This window comes from Pseudopipra pipra, chromosome 16 (genome assembly GCF_036250125.1).
Source record: "Pseudopipra pipra isolate bDixPip1 chromosome 16, bDixPip1.hap1, whole genome shotgun sequence".
NCBI classification, from domain to species: Eukaryota; Metazoa; Chordata; class Aves; order Passeriformes; family Pipridae; genus Pseudopipra; species Pseudopipra pipra.
In genome coordinates this window covers 2348610-2367748 of record NC_087564.1, presented here as the reverse complement: position 1 = coordinate 2367748, position 19139 = coordinate 2348610, and the positions used below count along the sequence as shown (strand labels likewise).

The window sequence follows — 19139 nt, the reverse complement described above, 5'->3', positions numbered from 1 at the left end:
CCACCCTCTCTGTCACACCTGGACTCGTGCACGGCCACGCACTGGGCAGTGCTCACAGGTTCATTTGCACAGCTCCCCACCAACTCTAAGATGTATTTTCCTGCCTTATTTGCTGGTGCTTTTGCTGAAAGGTAAGAAGGAGATGGAAAGCTGCTGCCTGCAGGGTGCCAAATATATTCTTTCTTACACAGGAGAAGGAATAGAAACGTATCACCAGAAACTTGGATGCTGTCAAACCACAGACAGTGCATATTTTGTAGAGGGATAAAGTTGGCTACAGCTGCCTTCTGCAGTTAAACAGGCCTGGCTTGCTCTCTAAGGAGCTCACTTGACTTTGGACAGTGCAGCTGATCTCACTTGTAATGCAGTGCCTTTACTGCAAAACATGAGCAGAGGCAGGGTAAAGGGGCCCTACTCACGCTCTCCTAATCCAGACAACAAACAAACAAGGAGTAAAAATGGAGTAGCACAGAAATCATCCCCACATGAACTCCACCAGCTCAATCTCAAACTTGTGTTGAAGGGATCCAGTCAGGACTGAACACACTGAAGCCTAAGGACAGGGCCCCTGGTTCTGACATTTGTGCCCAGCTCAGGCAGCCCAGGATAAGGAATTCTTAGCACGAGTGAAAAGAGAGAATAGACATCTGTTGTTTGGGAAATCTGTTCTGAGCTGAAGGATGGAGAGTAACAGCAAAGCTCTGAAGCAATACACATTGTTTCACAGATTTCCTTGTCAAGAGATCTTGGGAGAGGTGTGAACATAACAAAGTGTCATCATTCCTCAGAGCTGAACCCATACAAATCTTTGCCCTCAGCTCTAGACACAGGTTTCTAGAGTAAACAGATATAACAATGTCACAGCCCCTCAGAGCATTTTCTCCCACCACACAAACAATCCCTCTATCTTTCTGCAGGGATGTCTGTTAAATACCCATAAAAAGGCTCACAGGTACACAACCTGCATGACAGAGGAATGGCAGGAGCAGCAAAAGCAGAAGATCACAAAAGTTACAGTAGCTGCATAAATCACGTTCTTTTTTCCCCCGCATAAAATCCAGACCATGGAAAAAGCAGCACTGACCTCTCAGTCCTGAAATATAAAAGGAAATACTTCTTTGAAACCACCTTTAAAAAGTGCTCCCCTCACTTCAGGGATTGCCTGTCATCTGGGGAGCGGAATTTTTACTTGGTAATTTTTTTCCTCCCTCAAACCATGTTTTGTCACTCCATGTATATAAACAAACACATACATACACACATATATATGTAAAGCAGTGCATAAACAAGCCTGTAAGGTTTCCCCATCCCTGGTTTGCCTGGTTTTTGAGGTCTGTGCTGCTGGTCTTTGAGATCAGAACTCACCTTTGGTTTCTCCACCTGTTTGAGAGGCTCGGTGGAGTCTCTGGGGTTCTCAGCTGAGGATGCTCCCTGTGTCCTGGCTCCCTCTGTGGACTCCAAGCCAGGAAGCAATGCCTGTGAGCAGCTGCAGTGGGGCTCCCTTACCTTCTGACCTGAGATCAGATAGGTCTTCAAACCTGCAGAAAATAGAAATGAACAGTCAGAGCTGCAGAAAGACAAAGACAACACTCCTTTGGGCTTCTCAGATATGAAATACAGTGACTCCCAAAGCACTGCCAAGGCTCGGGAACACAGCACACAGGAAAAGGCTGGGAAGAACAACCAGAAATATAAAAAGATGTTGTGTGTGAAGTGGTGGCATGTAGGGTTACCCAAACCTGCTGCCCAGGCACAAGGGACGACTCAAACACACAGCAACAGCCAGGACCAAAATGTACTTTCTTTATTCCATTTTCACTCATCTGCTTCTGAAAAACACAGCTAAGACCTTAAGTATTCGCTTCCAAGTTGTAATTTGAGCTCTCACATTAACCCTTTACTTGTGGAAAGGATCTGCAGCCTGGTTTTCACTGATATCTGTATTAATATTCTCCTGAAAACCAGCATGCATTGCTCCACTTGCCAGGGAGTTGTCGTGAACATCACTTAGTGCTGGTAGCACACTGAGAAAGGAAATGGCATTTAAGTGCTAGAAATTCTGATGGGTTTTCAGAGTTAGTGCAGACTTCACATTTTTAAAGAACAAAATCAATCTCCCTCTCTCGCACGTACACCCACACACGCCCTCTGCAACTGGTGTATGAATTGAAGCATAATTGGGAAGCAGATCCAATATTAAAGGCCAGGCTGGTAAATAGCAGGTTGTATCAAGCTGAGCTGTATCAAAAACCTGTTCAAAAAATGAAAGCTTGGGATTTTGTTTAGCATATCACTTCTTCTACTTCCTTGAACTTTGCGCTGTGATGTTCTGGGTTATTTCTAGACACAAAGACTAAGAAGGAGCTGTTAATCACTGCTTTCTGAATTCAGAGGAGTTCATTTTATTGCCACTGGACGGGCAATCTCCTGCTCAGCGCTGAAAGGCAGCGACGTGCCCTGAAAAGTGTGGAGGTCAGCAGGGTGCAGAAGGGGAAAGCGCTCATTCTTCTGCACTGCCAGATCCCAGTGTCCCTCGGGATGCTGCCCCTGGCTCAGGGGATGGCTGCTGGCTCCCATGGGGGTCAGCTCTGTGTCTCCTCCCTGCCCTGACACTTGTCACCCAGTTACAGCCAGGCCCGACTGTCACACCACCGACCGCACTCGACTGCCTCTGTCCACGGGGTGAACGCTGGAAATAAATGTGTCCAGCTGCAGCCTGTGGGAGAGGGCAGGTTTCTGCTCTGGGTGATAAGGTCACTCACTCTCTCACAACCTTCTTCACAGATGCAAAATCATATCCTATAAACCTCGGGTTAGCTCTGTAATACACACCACCGACCAGCCCTCGGCCGTAACCTTTCCAATAAATGTAAGCCAGGCACACTGACAGCAATTTTGCAGTTTCTCCATCTATTCCAGTCATATCTTCCAACTCCTGAGCACTCCAACCACCACAGAAACCCACAGCCACATCCACCATGTCCCCCTCAGGCTCCAAAGCCGAGGGGAAAGCCCTGGTGCTCCCACCCAGTGCTCCGAACTCCATCTCGCTCGCTCCATCTTTGAGATGCTGCCCCACAGCCAATCTTCATTTTTAAATCACTTATTGTAGTGCTTAGATTTTATTTGGCAGTGCTGCTTAATAAAATCCTGAGCTGCTGCTGGCTTCCAGATGTCAGGCCCTGTCCTTCAAACTTCCATCAATGGGGGCTGGAGTGAGGAATTCAGCTTACAATTATATGTTCAGTGTGGCAAAGGCTGAAGCAATAACTTACTACTTCTATTTTTAAAAGCTACCTTAAAGCAACAGGATTACTTCTCTACTCCTATTACTCCTCCTTTTTTTTTTTCTAAACAAACGTCTTTTCTTTGTTTATTGTATTTTTGAAAAGGCACTTTTTTTATGTCTTACTGTGCTGTGCAGCAGAATTATTTTGTCAATCTGCTGCATGCAGTAAAATTACCTCCAGGCTGAGCTCCACACTGAGGAAAAAGGGAAAAGGCCACAGTAAACCAGACATTAAAAATGGGTTTGGGAAAGCAGAATCCACCACCTTGTCCTCTCCTTCCCTGGCAAACACACCAGCCCACGGCCACATCGACAGCACCCACTCTGCCCCACAGGCTTTGAAGCCAGCTGAAAGGGTTGGGTTTGGCAGCAAGGACTCTAAAAATCTCTTTATTCCCTTCTCATGCTCCCCAGCCCCATCACATCCCTGCATAAGAAGTGATACTCAAAAGGGGTCATTTGAAATGGGACAGAGAAAAGCCAATATCGTGCAGAATCACAGCACAGGTTTTGTGTGGAGCCAACAGGAGAGCAAAGAAGGAAAAAAAAGGTTATTTTTTCAAAGTTTTGGAAAATGAAGAGGTGTAAAAACCTTTCAACTTTACCAACGTGGCCTAACTAATGCTTTGTTTGTTATTAAATCCTTATGATAGGAGAATTAAATTTGCTTCAGTATTCCTTGGGACTCTGTGACACTTCACAAAGCAACTCCTACGCTGAGTCTGAAATATTCCGGCATAAAAAGGAGTCATTAATGGAGTAGAGCTGCAATGGGGTAAACCAAGATGGATTATTTGGGAAGAGTATTCTTCCTCCTTCTACACACCCCAGGGAATTAGTACAACCAACAGGGACATTTTCCACACAAGTGGTGTATGGAGTATGGAAGAACATCCCCAGCCCCGTGCTGCACGTTTACATCACTGAAGTCAGGTGACAATACCAAAGGAAGGAGAGAGGAGCTGATATTTTATCTGAAAGTGCAACTTTCGGTGGTGTTGCTGTGCAACCAAGTAACTCAGGACACGGCAAGGAAGAAAGTGCTATGAGATGCTTGGAGTGTTATTTCTGAAGGCCAAGCTCAACCTTTTACTCCCCTATATTTATTCAAAATAAATGCTGAAACACAACCTCGAAGTGGCTGATAGCAAACCTGTACTCTGGCAGGCTTTATCCTCAAATTCTGCTTTTCCCAGAGGTGGCTCTGGGAAGCAAAGACAGGGAACGAGCTACAGCAACCCAACCTCCCAACAAACCCATTTAATGTAGACAGCATTTTCTGCCCTGCAGGAAAAATGAGCTACATCACAAATCTCTGAGAAACACAAGCCATTTCCTTCACTGGACTGCCAGGTCTGAAAACCTCTAAGTGTTACAAAGACTAACAGTTCCTACACGCTGAGCCAAAACACTTATTTCTTTAATTCAACTGCTCTGAATATTGACATGGCAGCATTTGTAGAGGATATTTTTGACAAAATAACAACAGGTGAGATGTCCACTGTGGGTTTATTAGTCCTGAATTTTAAAAGAAACAGTAAATTTCTGTACTTGGCTCCTTTGTTCAGTTTGCTTTTCTTTTATCAGGCAGTTCTCTGAACTTAAAAAAAACAGAGAACCATCCCAACCACTAAAAAGTACTCCTAACAACAACACAAAAATCCTATGCAGGCACTTACATGGAAATTATTTTCTGCATGCACAAAAATAAACAAGAGTATAACTAAGGCCGTGTGCAAACATGCCAGGAGGAATTCCAGCAGGTTTTGGTGGTGTGAGAAAAGCTGGTGGCTGCAGAGCACAGGCACAGGCAGAGGATGGGGCTCCCTCCTGCCCATCCCTGGAACACTGGGATGGGCCACAGGAGTGACTCCACCAGCCCTGGCTGCAGCAGGAAAACCCTCTCAGGGAATCAGTGGGAAGCCACTTGCTGGGAAGGAACGGGGAAAAGGAGAGAAGAGATGTCCTGGTCCTTCAAGTCCCTCATTCAGGCATTTACACCTTCCTTTCAGCTCATTTATCCTCAGACTTCGGGTCAGGAGTTGCTGTTATGCCAATCTAATCCCATTTTTCCGTCCCTCCCTGCAGCTGTTAAAGATGGCATGTCTGCTCCTACAGGGGAGGGGGGATTAACACAAATACTGATGAGCAATTCCTTGGCAAAATAACATTCAAGTTTCAATTTTTGATGTTTCACCTGTCTGGAACTGAAACTTTTTATCCCTCTGTTGACAGCAGACAGCAAAATTCCCTTCTCTCTGGCAAACACTGATGCTTCTCACGTCTCTATCTAATGAGAGTCAAATGCTTTTGAAACCCTTTTCAGCACCAATTCAAACAGACACCAAAAAAATGGCAATATTTCAGTCGTGGCCTTACTGACTCATTTAATAAAAATATAATCCCACTTTTGTTACATATCCCTGTTGCTCCCTCCATGGATCACTTCACCTGTTTAGTTGCAGTATGTGCAGTTTAACCAACAGGTGAGCTTCCTTTTCTGATTCCATGCTTTCCAGTACCATCCCTCTGTGCTGGGACACAGCAATATTCCTTACCCTGATGTAATAAAATCCAAACTGTATCGATTACACTCCCTTTGTAATAATGCTGTTCCTTCTCTATTTATCTTCCCATCATTTCCCTTAGAGTCCCCATGGTTTAGCCATTTAATCACATTTCTCCCCATAATTAAATTTACAGAACTACCTGAGCTCTATTTTCACCCCCCTCTCCTTCTGCAGTATCTTACCTCACAAAGCTGGAATTTCCAAGGAAACTGTTTCCCTGTGAGAACCCCAGTGCCTGTCACTGCCAGGGCAGGGCAAAAGTCCCTTCCCAGCTAGAAAGTGGTTTAATCTCCTGCTGCAGTCTGTGATGGACAGTGTCAACTCTTCACTTTCAGTAATTTAATATCTCATTTTATATGACTGATACAAGCAGCCAGCAAGGTCATAACAAGGGCTCTGCAGTTCAGGACTGGCTTGAGCTCCTTCCTGCACTGATGGGTAACTCACTCCTGGGTTGTGCTTCTCTGCAACCCATCAGCTCTTGCTTTCTCTTTTTAGAAAGACAGGAGGAAGTTTTCTCCGTGCCTTTTAAAGACACCCTCTCTGCACTTTGCCAAAAATCTGGGAGTGCAAGTATTGATATCCAGGCGCTGCTACTCCAGGGAAAGGAAACAGATACCTACAGTGAGGTTCCCTCACACAATGAAAGATGCTGCCACACCATTTCATCAGACTCTGACCTGCTCTGTAAACTAAATTTTGAACTATGATTTCTGGAATGTAACGTGACAGCCAAATAATAATTAAAAAAAAAATACCAAAAAACCCCCCAAACCAAACCAAAAAAACCCCCTGAAAGGTATTTACCTCTAATTGCAGTCTCTTTTTGGCTTCTCTCTAACTTTCCTGTGTTGGTTTTCTTTTTTTTATCTGGTCAAATCTTAAATGATTTTTCAAGCACTAACCTAGTCTAATGTTCATGCAATAAATAATATAGGGAATACCCTCAGCCCAGGAGATTTAGCATCCTTTGGGTCCAAGGTGCTGCTGAATCTAAAGATGATTTTCAGTACCAAATACTCTCTCCTATTTTTAACATTCAACAGTTGCCAAATCTGTATTTATAGGGACTATTTTCTCACTTTATCAGACTCACTCTTGTACAGGGAATTCACACAATCCTCTTCCTCCTCCCCAGCACAGCTCTCTCACCTGCTGAGCTGGGAGATGGGATTTGACACCACAAAACCCCTCTGAACTGGCAGGAGCTCAGCTCAGCCACTGACCCTTCACAGCAACTCCAGTGTATCCTGCTGACATCCACAACTGCTCAGCCATAAAATCATGGAACGGTTTGGGTGGGAAGAGACCTCAAAGCTCATCTCATTCCACCCCCTGCCATGGGCAGGGACACCTTCCACCAGCCCAGGTTGCTCCAAGTCCTGTCCAACCTGGCCTTGGACACTTCCAGGGCTGGGGCAGCCACAGCTTCCCTGGGGAACCTGTGCCAGGGCCTCACCACCCTCACAGCCAAGAATTCCTTCCCAATATCCCATCTAACCCTGCCCTCGGGCAGTGGGAAGCCATTCCCTGTGTCCTGTCCCTCCAGGCCCTTGTCCAAATCCCTCTCCAGCTCTTCTGGAGCCCCTTTAGGCATTGTAAGGTGCATAATACAGGTCATAATACACAACAGACATCAACTGAAGCACCTTCAAAAGTGGTACCCAGCGCCCAAGCTGAAGGTGGTGCCAAGACTGTGCAACTGTAAATGTAAATAAGGGTTGCTATTAATATAAAAATGTTCTCTCCCCTCTTCTGCAACCTTTATTTGTCAAAAGACTGTTACACCAAAAATAACTTCACAAAGTTTTTCCCCTTAAAGCCTCAATTAATTTCACGATTAAAGAAATTGTGTAAGCAGAAATGAAGAGAGAAGCAAAAGCTCAGAGGAATGTCACCTGGGCAACAAGACTGGTCAATACAAACCAGGGGCTGTGACAGTCCTGCAAAACACTTTCCAATCACTGAACTGTCCCAGCTGTGAGAGCAGAGACACTGCCCTGGTACTGACTCCTCACCACAGCCCCAAGAAGTCACTCTGACTTTACAGCTCAACTTTAAGTTTGACTTTCACAGGTAAAGGCCTGCAGGTATGTTTTTAATTTGAAGGAAGCAAGTGCATTGTAATTAGACTGTCTGGAGAGAAAGCATGTCAACAATTGGGGGAAAAAAATATTTATCAACTCGTGCTTGAAGCTCTGCAGCAGCCCAGCACTCGTGGGACTGTGCAGTGCACAGGCCATGCCCAGAGGTCACTCCCAGGGCAAGTGCTTGCAGCACCTTCCTCCCCAGCAGGGGCCTGGGCAGATGATCAAACACCTTGGCCATGCTGAACAGAGAGGGCAGAGCTTCCATGAGATGCTCCAAGAGTAGAAACTCTCCCAACCCCAGCTGCCAGCTGTGCCAGGCAGAGTTTATCCGATTTCCTGATGGAACTACCAGCAGCTGTGGTTAAACACCACTGGGCACAGCAACCAAACCAGGCTGGTCTCCCTCACTCCTCAGGAAAGCTCGTGGAGAAAGGAAGGAGTACTGAACTGGGTATCTTGTCCCTACTCCAGCTGCAAGGCTGTCAGAGCTCCCACCCCACGTACCCACAGGGTGTTGCTTTTCCTGCTTCTGACCACAAACCCACAGTTCCCTCATTTTTACTTTTCTAGACCTTCACCTTTTTCACCCCTTTCCCAGTTAAGTTAAACAGTTTTTTCTCAGAGGGGACTAGAAAACGTTTCCATGATTAGGCAGCAAATACACATTTACTTCATTCTTTTAGAAAACATCCCCAGCTGGTGTTGTTCAGCCTGAAGAAAAGGAGGCTCAGGGGGGACCTTCTCACTCTCTGCAACTCCCTGACAGGAGGGGGGAGCCAGGGGGGGGTCGGGTTCTGCTCCCAGGGAACAAGGGACAGGAGGAGAGGAAACAGCCTCAAGTTGTGCCAGCAAAGGTTTAAGTTGGACATCAGGAAGAATTTCTTCACGGAAAGGGTTGTCAGGCACTGGAAGGGGCTGTCCAGGAAAGTGTGTTGGAGCCACCATCCCCGGAGGTGTTGAAGAAACAACTGGACATGGCACGTAGTGTCTTCTTGACAAGGCAGTGATCGGTCACAGGTTGGACTCAATGATCTTGGAGGGCTTTTCCAACCTTAATGATTCTGTGACTCGCTTCTCTTTCAGGTACAGCTCTCCTCTCACCAACCTTCCTCCAGGCACGAGGAGAGCCCCACATCCCATCCCCCCATCTCCTCTCCAAACCCAGCAGGAGAGGCTGGTGCTGCTCCCGGCAGAGAACCACAGGCACAGCTGTCCTGCCTTGCACAGTCCCTTCCTCCTGTGCTCCTCACAATTACAGCAACCTGGTCCCTGCAAGCCAAAGCCAGAAGATTTCTTCACACAAAACTAAGGAAGACTTATGTCAATAAACCCAATCAAATGGGTTGATTTATAATCCCAATAAACGCTGAGCAATTTCTACTCTTTCCGCGTGATGGTTTGTGTGTAACATCACACACCACAGAGGTTTACTGAACATTTAAATGTTATCAGATACAAACTAAAGACCCTCACATCATCATATCTATCCTTCTTGGAAAACAGTTGTGGAAGCACCAGGAAAGGCAGGCACAACACACCTGACTGCTCTGAACAGAATATATATTCTATACGTAGAATAACATGAAAAAGAATTAATGAAGGTTTTTTCTTTAGAGCCCTAAAAATACTCATAAGAGTTGCATGTGAATTCCAGTTTCTCATCTCCAGATTCTTCATGGATATAGCTGAAAGCCAGAAGCACATCACTGTCTTTTACATCAGCAGGCAGTGTGGTGGTCACACTGCAGGACTGAGCAAGAGAACACTGGATGACTTCCCAAGAAATAATTTTCCCCAACCTGCAAAGCAATGAAGCAAGTCCCACCCTCTAACCTGTAGAAACCACTTCCAGCTCAGTGCAAATAAAAGCACATAACCCAAAACACCTGGATTCCAACAAAATTCCCAGCCTACCTGGAAAAGCACTTTGAATTAATGGAGCGACATTTCCTGTGGCTAAAATGAGAAAGGGAATTTCTGAGCCAACTTGCTATCTTAGGTCTCTGGAAAGCAGAAACAATGGTAATAAGAAACAGAACTTTATAGACTGGAAAGACAAAAGAAACTACAAAAAACCAACCCCCTAAACCTATCCTCATAATCTCCAAAGAGCCAGAGAAACCAGAGGCATCTTCTGAATTATGGAAAACCACTGTTTTCCTTATGCCTCTTTTGTTTAGCAAAATACTTATTTTTGATCAGCTAAGAGACATCAGCAGGTTTGGAAAATGCTGATCAACAACACATGTGTAATTCTGGTATTCAGCATCTGCCAGTTTTAAGTGGGGAATCCTGGACCCAAACCCACAATTTACACTTCTGGCTAAAGTGCAGAAATGAAGTTGCAGCCTGGTGGTCCATCCTCCTTCAGGCTCTTTTATCTTCTTCTCAACCTGGGTGAGATAAAATAACCCAACCAAACAAAAAACTCGGGGGAGAAAAGGCCTGGGCAAATCCAGCACAGACATGCAGCTCAAACACATGGGTCCAGCTGCACTGCTGGCTCAGGAATATATTTACACGTGTATTTTTAAACTCTGCTGGCAAACGAAAGATGGGCTGAAGAGCGAGACCGATCCTCACCCTGGGGTTTACAACTGCCCGTGTTCATGGACCACGGCCTGAGAGCAAACAGCAGATGAGCCTCTTCTCTGCAACCACTCTGGGTTTTGAACACATTTTTTACCTCAATACAACCCACAGCTTGACACCTTAACAGGAAAGAAAAGCAGGTTTGAGGAAAGGTGAGTCTGGGATTTTGCAGTCCTGCCAGGGGTAAGAGCGTGCTCCGCAAGGGAAGCTTGAAGTCCTGCGAATTTAGTGGTGTGCTGCAGAGGAAAGATTCCTCTGCAGGAAGGAGGAATTCCTAAGGGAAGGGGAACCTAAGGGTTCCTCCCAAAACCTAAGAGGTACATGATGTGCCTACATTTAAAGCTAAAAAGAGGGCCTTATTTGGGATTAACTGGTAAAGATACTGTCTGGCTTTTCCTGATCGACCCTCCTGTAAACCCTCGCAGTCTTGGTCAGGAAAATGAATTCCGTGATGCAATCACACGCCTGAAAAGGCATTTGCTCTTCTTATATTGACATTATTTTTCACATTTATTGACCATCCCTTTGCAATCTGTGTTAATTTTAACACCTGGAAAGGAATAGGTGTGATGAGAGAAAATGAAATGTTTGACCAATGCAGCTGCCCAAACGAGAGCGACCCAAGCCCACGGGGACACGGTGCTTGCAGGGGGTTCCAACTGCTTCAAAAACTATGATATTCCTACCATGGAATACCTTTTCTGAAAACACACTTAAAGAATAATGAACTAAAGTTGAATTTAACTATGAATACAGCCCGTTTAGAAACTCAGCATTTGCTTCACTGCTGGATTGGGAACGAGGGGCCAGCGCTGAAGAAACTGCAGAGGAGGAGAAGCAGAAGGATGGAGCAGCAGGGATGGAAACCAAGAGCCTCAGTCCAGCACTGCCCAGCCCGCTGGGGCACCCACTGCAAACTGGGAGCTGTGGGATGGAGAGGTCCAGGCTGTGGGCGTGGCTGCAGTGATGCAAAGCAGATGTAAATGTGTTTGAGATATGTTTTGGCAGGCTGGGGGCTCTGCTCTTCGAGAGAAATTATAAGGCCACAGCACTGCAAAGTCTTTTGAAGACATTAAAGAGAGTCTTTTCCTTCCACTTTCGTGTTCAGGATGCAAATGTGGGTTTGGAGTTTTCCTAGGGAAGGTACCTCAGAGTCCAAAACCAGACAGCCAAGGCCATAACCAACCCAAACTGCCCCACCTGAACAAAGGCAGGGCCACGGCTCAACCCCTGGAGCTCCTCCATCACACATCCCTGCCGTGCATCCCTGCCTGTGCACTGAATTCCTGCTGCAGGCAACAGCACCGAGTCAGCGGGCCGACAGAGGAAGCCTTTGGGAATAGCCTCCTGTACAGCCTCTTCAATCCCAGCTCTCGGGCAGGATCTGGCTACACTTCCCTGCTGAATCTGCATATGTGGGAAGTTCTGACATTCCCCATCGCTCCAAGAGTGCAGCAATCCTTTGGGGATATGGAGAATATACTTCCAAAACTTCCCTTTATCACAAACAAAAAAGTGCTTCCAACTTAAAGCTACATTTTAGTGTGGGAGGGAAAGGAGATCTGAAAACTGGACAGGGGATATCTCTAAGGCAAGGACTTCAAACAAGCTGTTCAAACAGCAGCCTTATAAACCAGAGATCTATGGACAGATAAGGATTTCTCAAGAATAATTCCACTGCTGTAGATGGGACAATTATACAAAGCCACAAACATTCCAGAAAGACATCATATATATTCCATTTTCTGCCCACATAGGGCTGGCACACCTCAGGAACTACAGACGGCCGTGCCAGCCTCTACTACATGCAGCTGGAATTAAAAAGTTAAAGACAGAGAGGCTCCAAGGGCAAGTTTTCTCAGCTCCAGGCTCTCAGGAATGGGAATTTATTCATTATAAACTAAAAAGGCGAGGCCAGGGTGAAAGCAGTTAGAAGTTTATTAGAAATCCCACCCAGCAAAATTCCACTCGGGACCAGAAGATGCCACCTATCTTTTTGACTGATACTTTGGAATTGATGAATAACAAACATGCAGGATGGAGAAGAGGATTCCAATTAAAAACAATAGTCTGATGCAACTGGAGCCTGCTTGGCCCTTGCTAACATGTGGCTCTCTGGACTAACACTTCTTAATAGGAACCAGACCCAATTTAAACAAGACTTTAGGAGCTGATTTTGTTATACTAGTGCAATCTCTGTGTGTTGACAGGACTACAATCAGGCAAATTCTTTCCCTCTTGCATAATGCAGGTAGCTGGATGTGACCTGCTAACTCAGCATTTTGTTTAAACCAGGGCAATCCCATGAGCTGACACTGCCCTTGCTCTCAGCTGAGACTGCACCACACTCTAAGGACTCACAGCAAAGCAAACCCAAATCACTTAAAAACCACGTGCAAAGCTGGTGGGCTCTGCATGTGAAACTTTTTTGGGTTGGTCACTGCTAAAAATGCAAAGTCCAGAGTTTAGAAGGTAAAATAAAAACCAAGTGTCATCCTGTCATCAGTAGTTTTTGATTTCTTTTTCCCAAGCAACTGATGAAATAATATTGAAAATACACAGCAAGCACCCACAGTTTAACTTATGTCAGAAATATATAATCTCAGGCATCTCTGAGACCACATATAAGGAAACTGTAATTCATATGTTTCCAGATACCCATCACATACTAGTCAGAACAACCCTCCTCATGTAACCTTTCCTCAGTATTGGCTACCCACAGGTGTCACTTGTCACCTCTTCCCATGACAAAAAGCCACAACAAAACAAAAGCAGTGATGTGAGGAGGCAGGGCAGGGCTTTAGGGAATGCACAGCCCTGGTGCTGCTGTTCTGCTTCACCACAAACTCTGGCCAGCTCTGCTCCACACACTGGGGCATCTTCACAAAGATGAGCCTCACACTCTCCAAGTAACCTGAAATATTTACCTGAAAAGAACGAGGCAGAAATGTTCTCCAGGCAATGAGAATCGTTCTATGGTTCTATGAAATAGTATTTCTGACTGTTCCTAGGGGAATGTTTTATGAAATTTTACCCAAGTACATTCAGTGTTGTTACTTTGAATAACACCTCTTAAACTTGATTAAACTAACTCATACTCGGAGAACATAAAAGATTTGTCCTTAGGGGACCAAATTAAAAGAAATAAATCTACATATTGTAGACAATTCCCACACTAAAAATAAGAGGATATTAGGTTTTTAAAGTTACATCTCTGTATCAAAGTAAAGAAAAAGATCATCTGGGATCCCCAGCACAGGAAGGACATGGACCTGCTGGAGTGAGCCCAGAGGAGGCCACCAAGATCAGAGGGATGGAGCAGCTCTGCTGGAAGGAAAGGCTGAGAGAGTCAGGATTGTTCAGCCTGGAGAAGAGAAGACTTCAGGAAGACCTATTTGTGGCCTTCCAGGACCTGAAAGGGCTGACAAGAAACATGGAGAGAGACTATTTACAAGGCCCTGGAGTGACAGGACAAGGGGGAATGGCTTCCCACATCCAGAGGGCAGGGTTAGATGGGATATTGGGAAGGAATTCTCCCCTGTGAAGGTGGGGAGGCCCTGGCACAGGTTGCCCAGAGAAGCTGTGGCTGCCCCATCACTGAAGTGTCCAAGGCCAGGCTGGCCCTGGAGCAATCTGGGCTAGTGGAAGGTGTTCCTGCCCACAGCAGGTTTGGGGAGCAAGATGATCTCTAAGGTCCCAACCCAAACCATTCCATGATTCTATGGACATTTTTTCACCTATCATCAGAGCCCACCAGCACAGTTTGAAGAATTAATGTTTAGATCAAATGCTTGTTAAATACATTTTATTGTTATTAAATCAGTTAATAGTGGTATTTTTCCCTCATCCAAGTTCTGTTGCTCTTTGGTCAGAACTGCCAAGTTACACAGTGAGCAAGCACAGCTTTGACAGAGCCTGCAATAAATGCTGCCCATCACAGGAGCCAGCAGCAAGCCAGCACACTCCAACACGTGGGAAACCAGCAATCCCCCCCAGGACAGCTGCAGGAATCATGGGAGCACCAGGGTATTTACTCAAATGGGCTACAAGAAAGCAGACAAATAGAGTAATGACACTGCACTGGTGAGTTCAGTGATTTCCCAACTCCCCCAGCCCTGGGCCTTGTGCAATCCAAGCAGGCAGTTGTAATTCCAGGTAAGTTGGTATTCATAACTCACACACCACTTGTTTACATGTGGTTGACAGTTTTAAATGGTTACTAATTCAGAACTGAAAAATAAAGCTAATGCAAATAAAACTGCTGCAGGAGGCACTTCAGAATAGCACTATGTAGCAGTGGTATAAACACGGGCGAGGTGGTGAAGAAGAAATTCCCAAGAGCAGCCATCACCTAAGTATCCATCACTGTACAGTTGTATTTTAACTGGCAAACTCCAACACTGAGTATTTGCAGTGTTTCTAGCTCAAAATGAGATTAATTTGAGAGCCCCTGCTGAGAACAGCCACTGGGTGTTGTGTCTCCCCCAAGCAGAGGATCAGCGTTTCAGTTTATTTCCCCTCCTTAAGTAAAATACATAAAAAAAACAATCCCTCCCCAAAATAGAAAGCATCTGAAAGTCGCAAAACGAGGTTAAAAAGGAAATATTTCCAGAACTATGTTTATTCACACAGCGAAAACGTTTCTGAAATTCCTTCCACTTCCTCAGTGTACAGCACGGAGACAACCTCCAGTCCTGACACGACACGTGAACCGGCCCCTTCCGCTTCACAGAGCAGCCAGTTTGGGTTCCCTGCTCAGATCCACAACACCCTTTCACCCAGGACACGGCACTAAACCCACCATGGAGACCAACCAGGTGTTCTACACCCGGAGCAGGCGCTCAAGGCCGTGGCTGCAGGGCAGCACCCGCTGCTCCACGGGAAGGATGCTGAGCTCCCGGCTAGCGAGGGAGATGGGAAAAACATGGCCAAGCCTGGAAGGGTCTTGTCCAACAGCTCATTCGACTTCCAGTTGTTTCCAGCCTGTGATTCTCAGACTCTGGCCTCTACGTGAGCCAAACCACCCATACCCAGAGGAGTCTGCAAACCAGAACAGCTTGGAAACCACCACAACAAAGGACTGTACAGTAGTGGAATGTTTTGGGTTGGAAGGGACTTTAAAGCCCATCTCATTCCAATACCCTGCCACAGGCAGGGACACCTTCCACTACACCAGGTTGCTCCAAGTCCCACCCAACCTGGCCTTGATCTTCCAGGACATCTTCTACTGCCCTCTCCCACTGTATCACTCCAATGGAGTTCACTGCCTCTCTTATTACTAGAAAACAACAATGATGGGCAAGAAGGGTGATGACACCCCCCACCCCCAACTCCAAGGACAGAAAACAAATTCTCTGTCACACAAGCAGCTGTTGAGGGTCTTCAGCCCATCCCTCAAAGCTCCCAGAATAGAGCAGCCAAGCACCTGGGTCAGGGGACTTCAGAGCCAACACAGGTATCTTGTGCCCAGCCTTAAACCACGTGTGGGTACCTCAGGTAAACCTGTGCTCCTGTGCACTCACTCCAAATGCTTTATCACTGTCCAGGTTAGCAACTTGTACTTCAGGTAAAATAACATGATAGATTATAACATGATTCGTGCCTATAAAATACAGAACACATGTAATGAATTCTTTCAGGTATCCAAATGGTAAAACTACTTGATGAAATGAATATTGGGATTTGTCACTTGCTGCTTAATGGATTTGCTTGATCACCATTAGGTCATGTCACTAATGGGAATGACATTAAATAATGTACAGTTAAATAAACATTCTCCAAATGCAGCTCCACAGACCTGTTTGAAATGAGTTCATCCCCACACTTTGAGCAGCAAGTCTTTGCCCAGTGCTGATACTCAAACCCAGTTTTAAGAACAAAGCAGAGACTAACACCAAGCTGAGATGTGAGCAGAAATCTTTCAAGTGACATAAACCAGATATGGGTAAAATCAGCATTTCTGGTTTTCCAAGGTTTGAATATTCCATAAATCATCTATTATTATTCTCCACATTTGGCCCAATCCTGGCAGCTGCTTCATACCAGAGCAAGCCCCCAACAACCAGCTCCTCCATCAGCTCATGGCCCAGATTTGATTTCTTCATCCTCTGCAAAAACATTCTCAGACTTTGTGCTAATAACTAGCTGATTACATTTCAAACCCTCGGGCTAAAAGTTATTACTGGGGAGTACAGGAATGTGTCTGGAATGCAAAAACAACCGGGGTGAAAAATCAGTGGGCTCTGAGCTGGTATAAATAGACAGTTCACTGCGGAAACTCATCTCCTCTCAAAAACCCAAAAACAAAGACCCACTATCTCCTCCTGTTAATCTTCCAGAAAACTGACTCAGCCAGTCTCCCAGCTCTTAGGAAAAGGCATCTCATATCTACACAGATACAATATAAATAATGTTTCTGTTGTGTTTGCACGTTAAACAGACGAGGACCCTGCGTAACGTGTTGATAAACTCATGTAAGAAACAGTGGTTTCGTGATATGCCAAATACCTCACACCTTCCAAAGAAAAGGGGGGAAAGTTATTCTTAGGGAAGCTTGCTTTATGGTTAAATGATACCAGGTTTATTGACAGAAAGTTTCTGTCATGAAAACTTGCTTTGGGTCCAAGCAAATTCCCACATCCCCTCCACCTGGTAGTTCCAGCCGAGTATTAAACCAGGAGATCACCAGGAAAGTCTGGGCTCTCTCTCCAGGCTCTGCAAAGGGTGTCACAGCACACAGCAAGAGAGTAGCCCTGCAAGGGGCCTACACAGACAGCCCCAGGGATCTATGGGATCTATGGAAATCAGGGGATCAGTCCCCCCAGTTTGATTTTTGGGGCTTTACCTGCCTAACTGACATCCCTTCTCATTCAGATGTGCAGTTAATCACTTTGAGGTGTAAAGGACACGGGGGAGTGAAAAGATTTCAGGTCTCCATAAGAAGATTTTTGTGAAAACTACTTATTTAACTGCAGCCATACTCTGTAGAAAACAGCTTTAAAAAACCCCCTAAAACCTGAAAGTCAAGTGGAAGCACAGAAACAAAAGAAATACCCTCTTCCCCATCAAAGCCTCAAAAAAAGGGCTCTTGGCTATACTTGGCAAAACTGAAAGAAATCAAACCAAGGCTAAATATTTCCCCAACCTCTGTATTTGCATCTGTGCTGCTGTTGCTCTTTCCTGCCATAACTTGGTTAGAATTGGAAGAGGCAACTCCAAGGTCCAATTTCTCTGTACTTCTACTGAATCACATGCCTAATGAAGTCTTTCATGACTTATTTGAAGATCCAAGCATTCAAAAACAAAATCCCTCAATGGAGAATGAAGTATTTTGTGGGATTACTCTTTCCCTGAGGTTAGGGATCGAGATTTCTGAGAAGCACAATGAATCACAGTGGGTTTAGCTTACTCATCTTAAAAAGTGTGGGTTTTCAATCTGATAACAAGCAATTCTTTTTTTCAAAAGCATTTGAGAAACACTATGAACTTGTTTGAATGAGAAACACAATCTGCTTTTGTTACCCTCACACTTGTATAAACTATTTTATGTAAAGGGAGGATTTCATAACAAACCTTTGACATTTTTTGGTGTCAAAACTGGGATAACCCGTAGGAGCTCTTGCTGCTTTAGAAGCAAGGCAGCTGCACACCTCAGACATGCAGAGGAAGCTCCTAACCAGAAAAATTTACAATGTTGAAATCACTCTTCAATTTGCAATGTCTTCCTTCCAGGAAATTGAAATGAAACACCCAACATAATGAGATTAAAGTCACTGATGCCATGAAATGGTTTTAAACTAAGTGCAGGGCTTACAGGTGAGCTCATAGATTAGTAATACATTCCCTGTCACCAGCATCAAAGTTCAGTCACACAAGTCCACATCTCAGTTTTCACATCATTTTTGTGTGCAGTGAGATCTCTGGTCTTTACAGATGTTTTGCCCTCCCAAATTGTCACCTGACTGCACTTCACTTGCCCTGTTGCTCTTGCACACTCTCCTTCCTTAAACCAGCAATACACAAATTACAGATGAATTTGATGTCAAAATAAAGAGCATCCTCCCATATGATTAAATCTAAGTGGCTCTGTTAACAAACTTGTTTAATAGAAGTTTAATTTTTACTCTTTTCAATAAGAAATGCATAGTGAAAATATTTTTTAATATAAAGGAAGGCACATCAGTTCTGTGGGTATCACAGAGAAGTGAGAGATTTTTCTCCCTTAAAAAGCATCACCTAAGGTTATCTTCAAAACACCAGGGAAATCAGAGTTACAAGTATATTATGATGAATATAAACTCACAAATATACATGGCTAATACAGTGGGGTTTGTTCCACCTGGGACACTTCCCTAAGTTGGATACCTCCATTCATGGCTCTCAGGAAAACAAAGCTTCAAAATGAACAGAATTATCTTCCTGCAGAGCACAAAATCCAACCTAAACCAAACTCTTTGCACTAAAGCCATAATTCAGTAGCTTTTTTCCCAATTAGCTGTCTAGTCCAAGAAAGGACATTTTAATTTCCCATTGATCCGTGCCACTGGAATTTCATGCAAGAGTTTGCTTGGGAAAACGGAGCAGGAGAGGATAAACTTT

At 45.0% G+C, this 19139-nt stretch overlaps 1 protein-coding gene across 2 annotated transcripts in view; it reads right to left on the bottom strand.

Moving 5' to 3' along the window:
- Positions 1 to 19139, bottom strand: part of ADCY9 (adenylate cyclase 9) — an 86030-nt gene that overhangs the window by 37632 nt on the left and 29259 nt on the right. For both annotated transcript variants that reach the window (XM_064672613.1, XM_064672614.1), the window contains exon 2: positions 1366 to 1538. In XM_064672613.1, coding sequence (XP_064528683.1) covers positions 1366 to 1538 — 173 coding nt within the window. The remainder of the gene's footprint in view (positions 1 to 1365; positions 1539 to 19139) is intronic.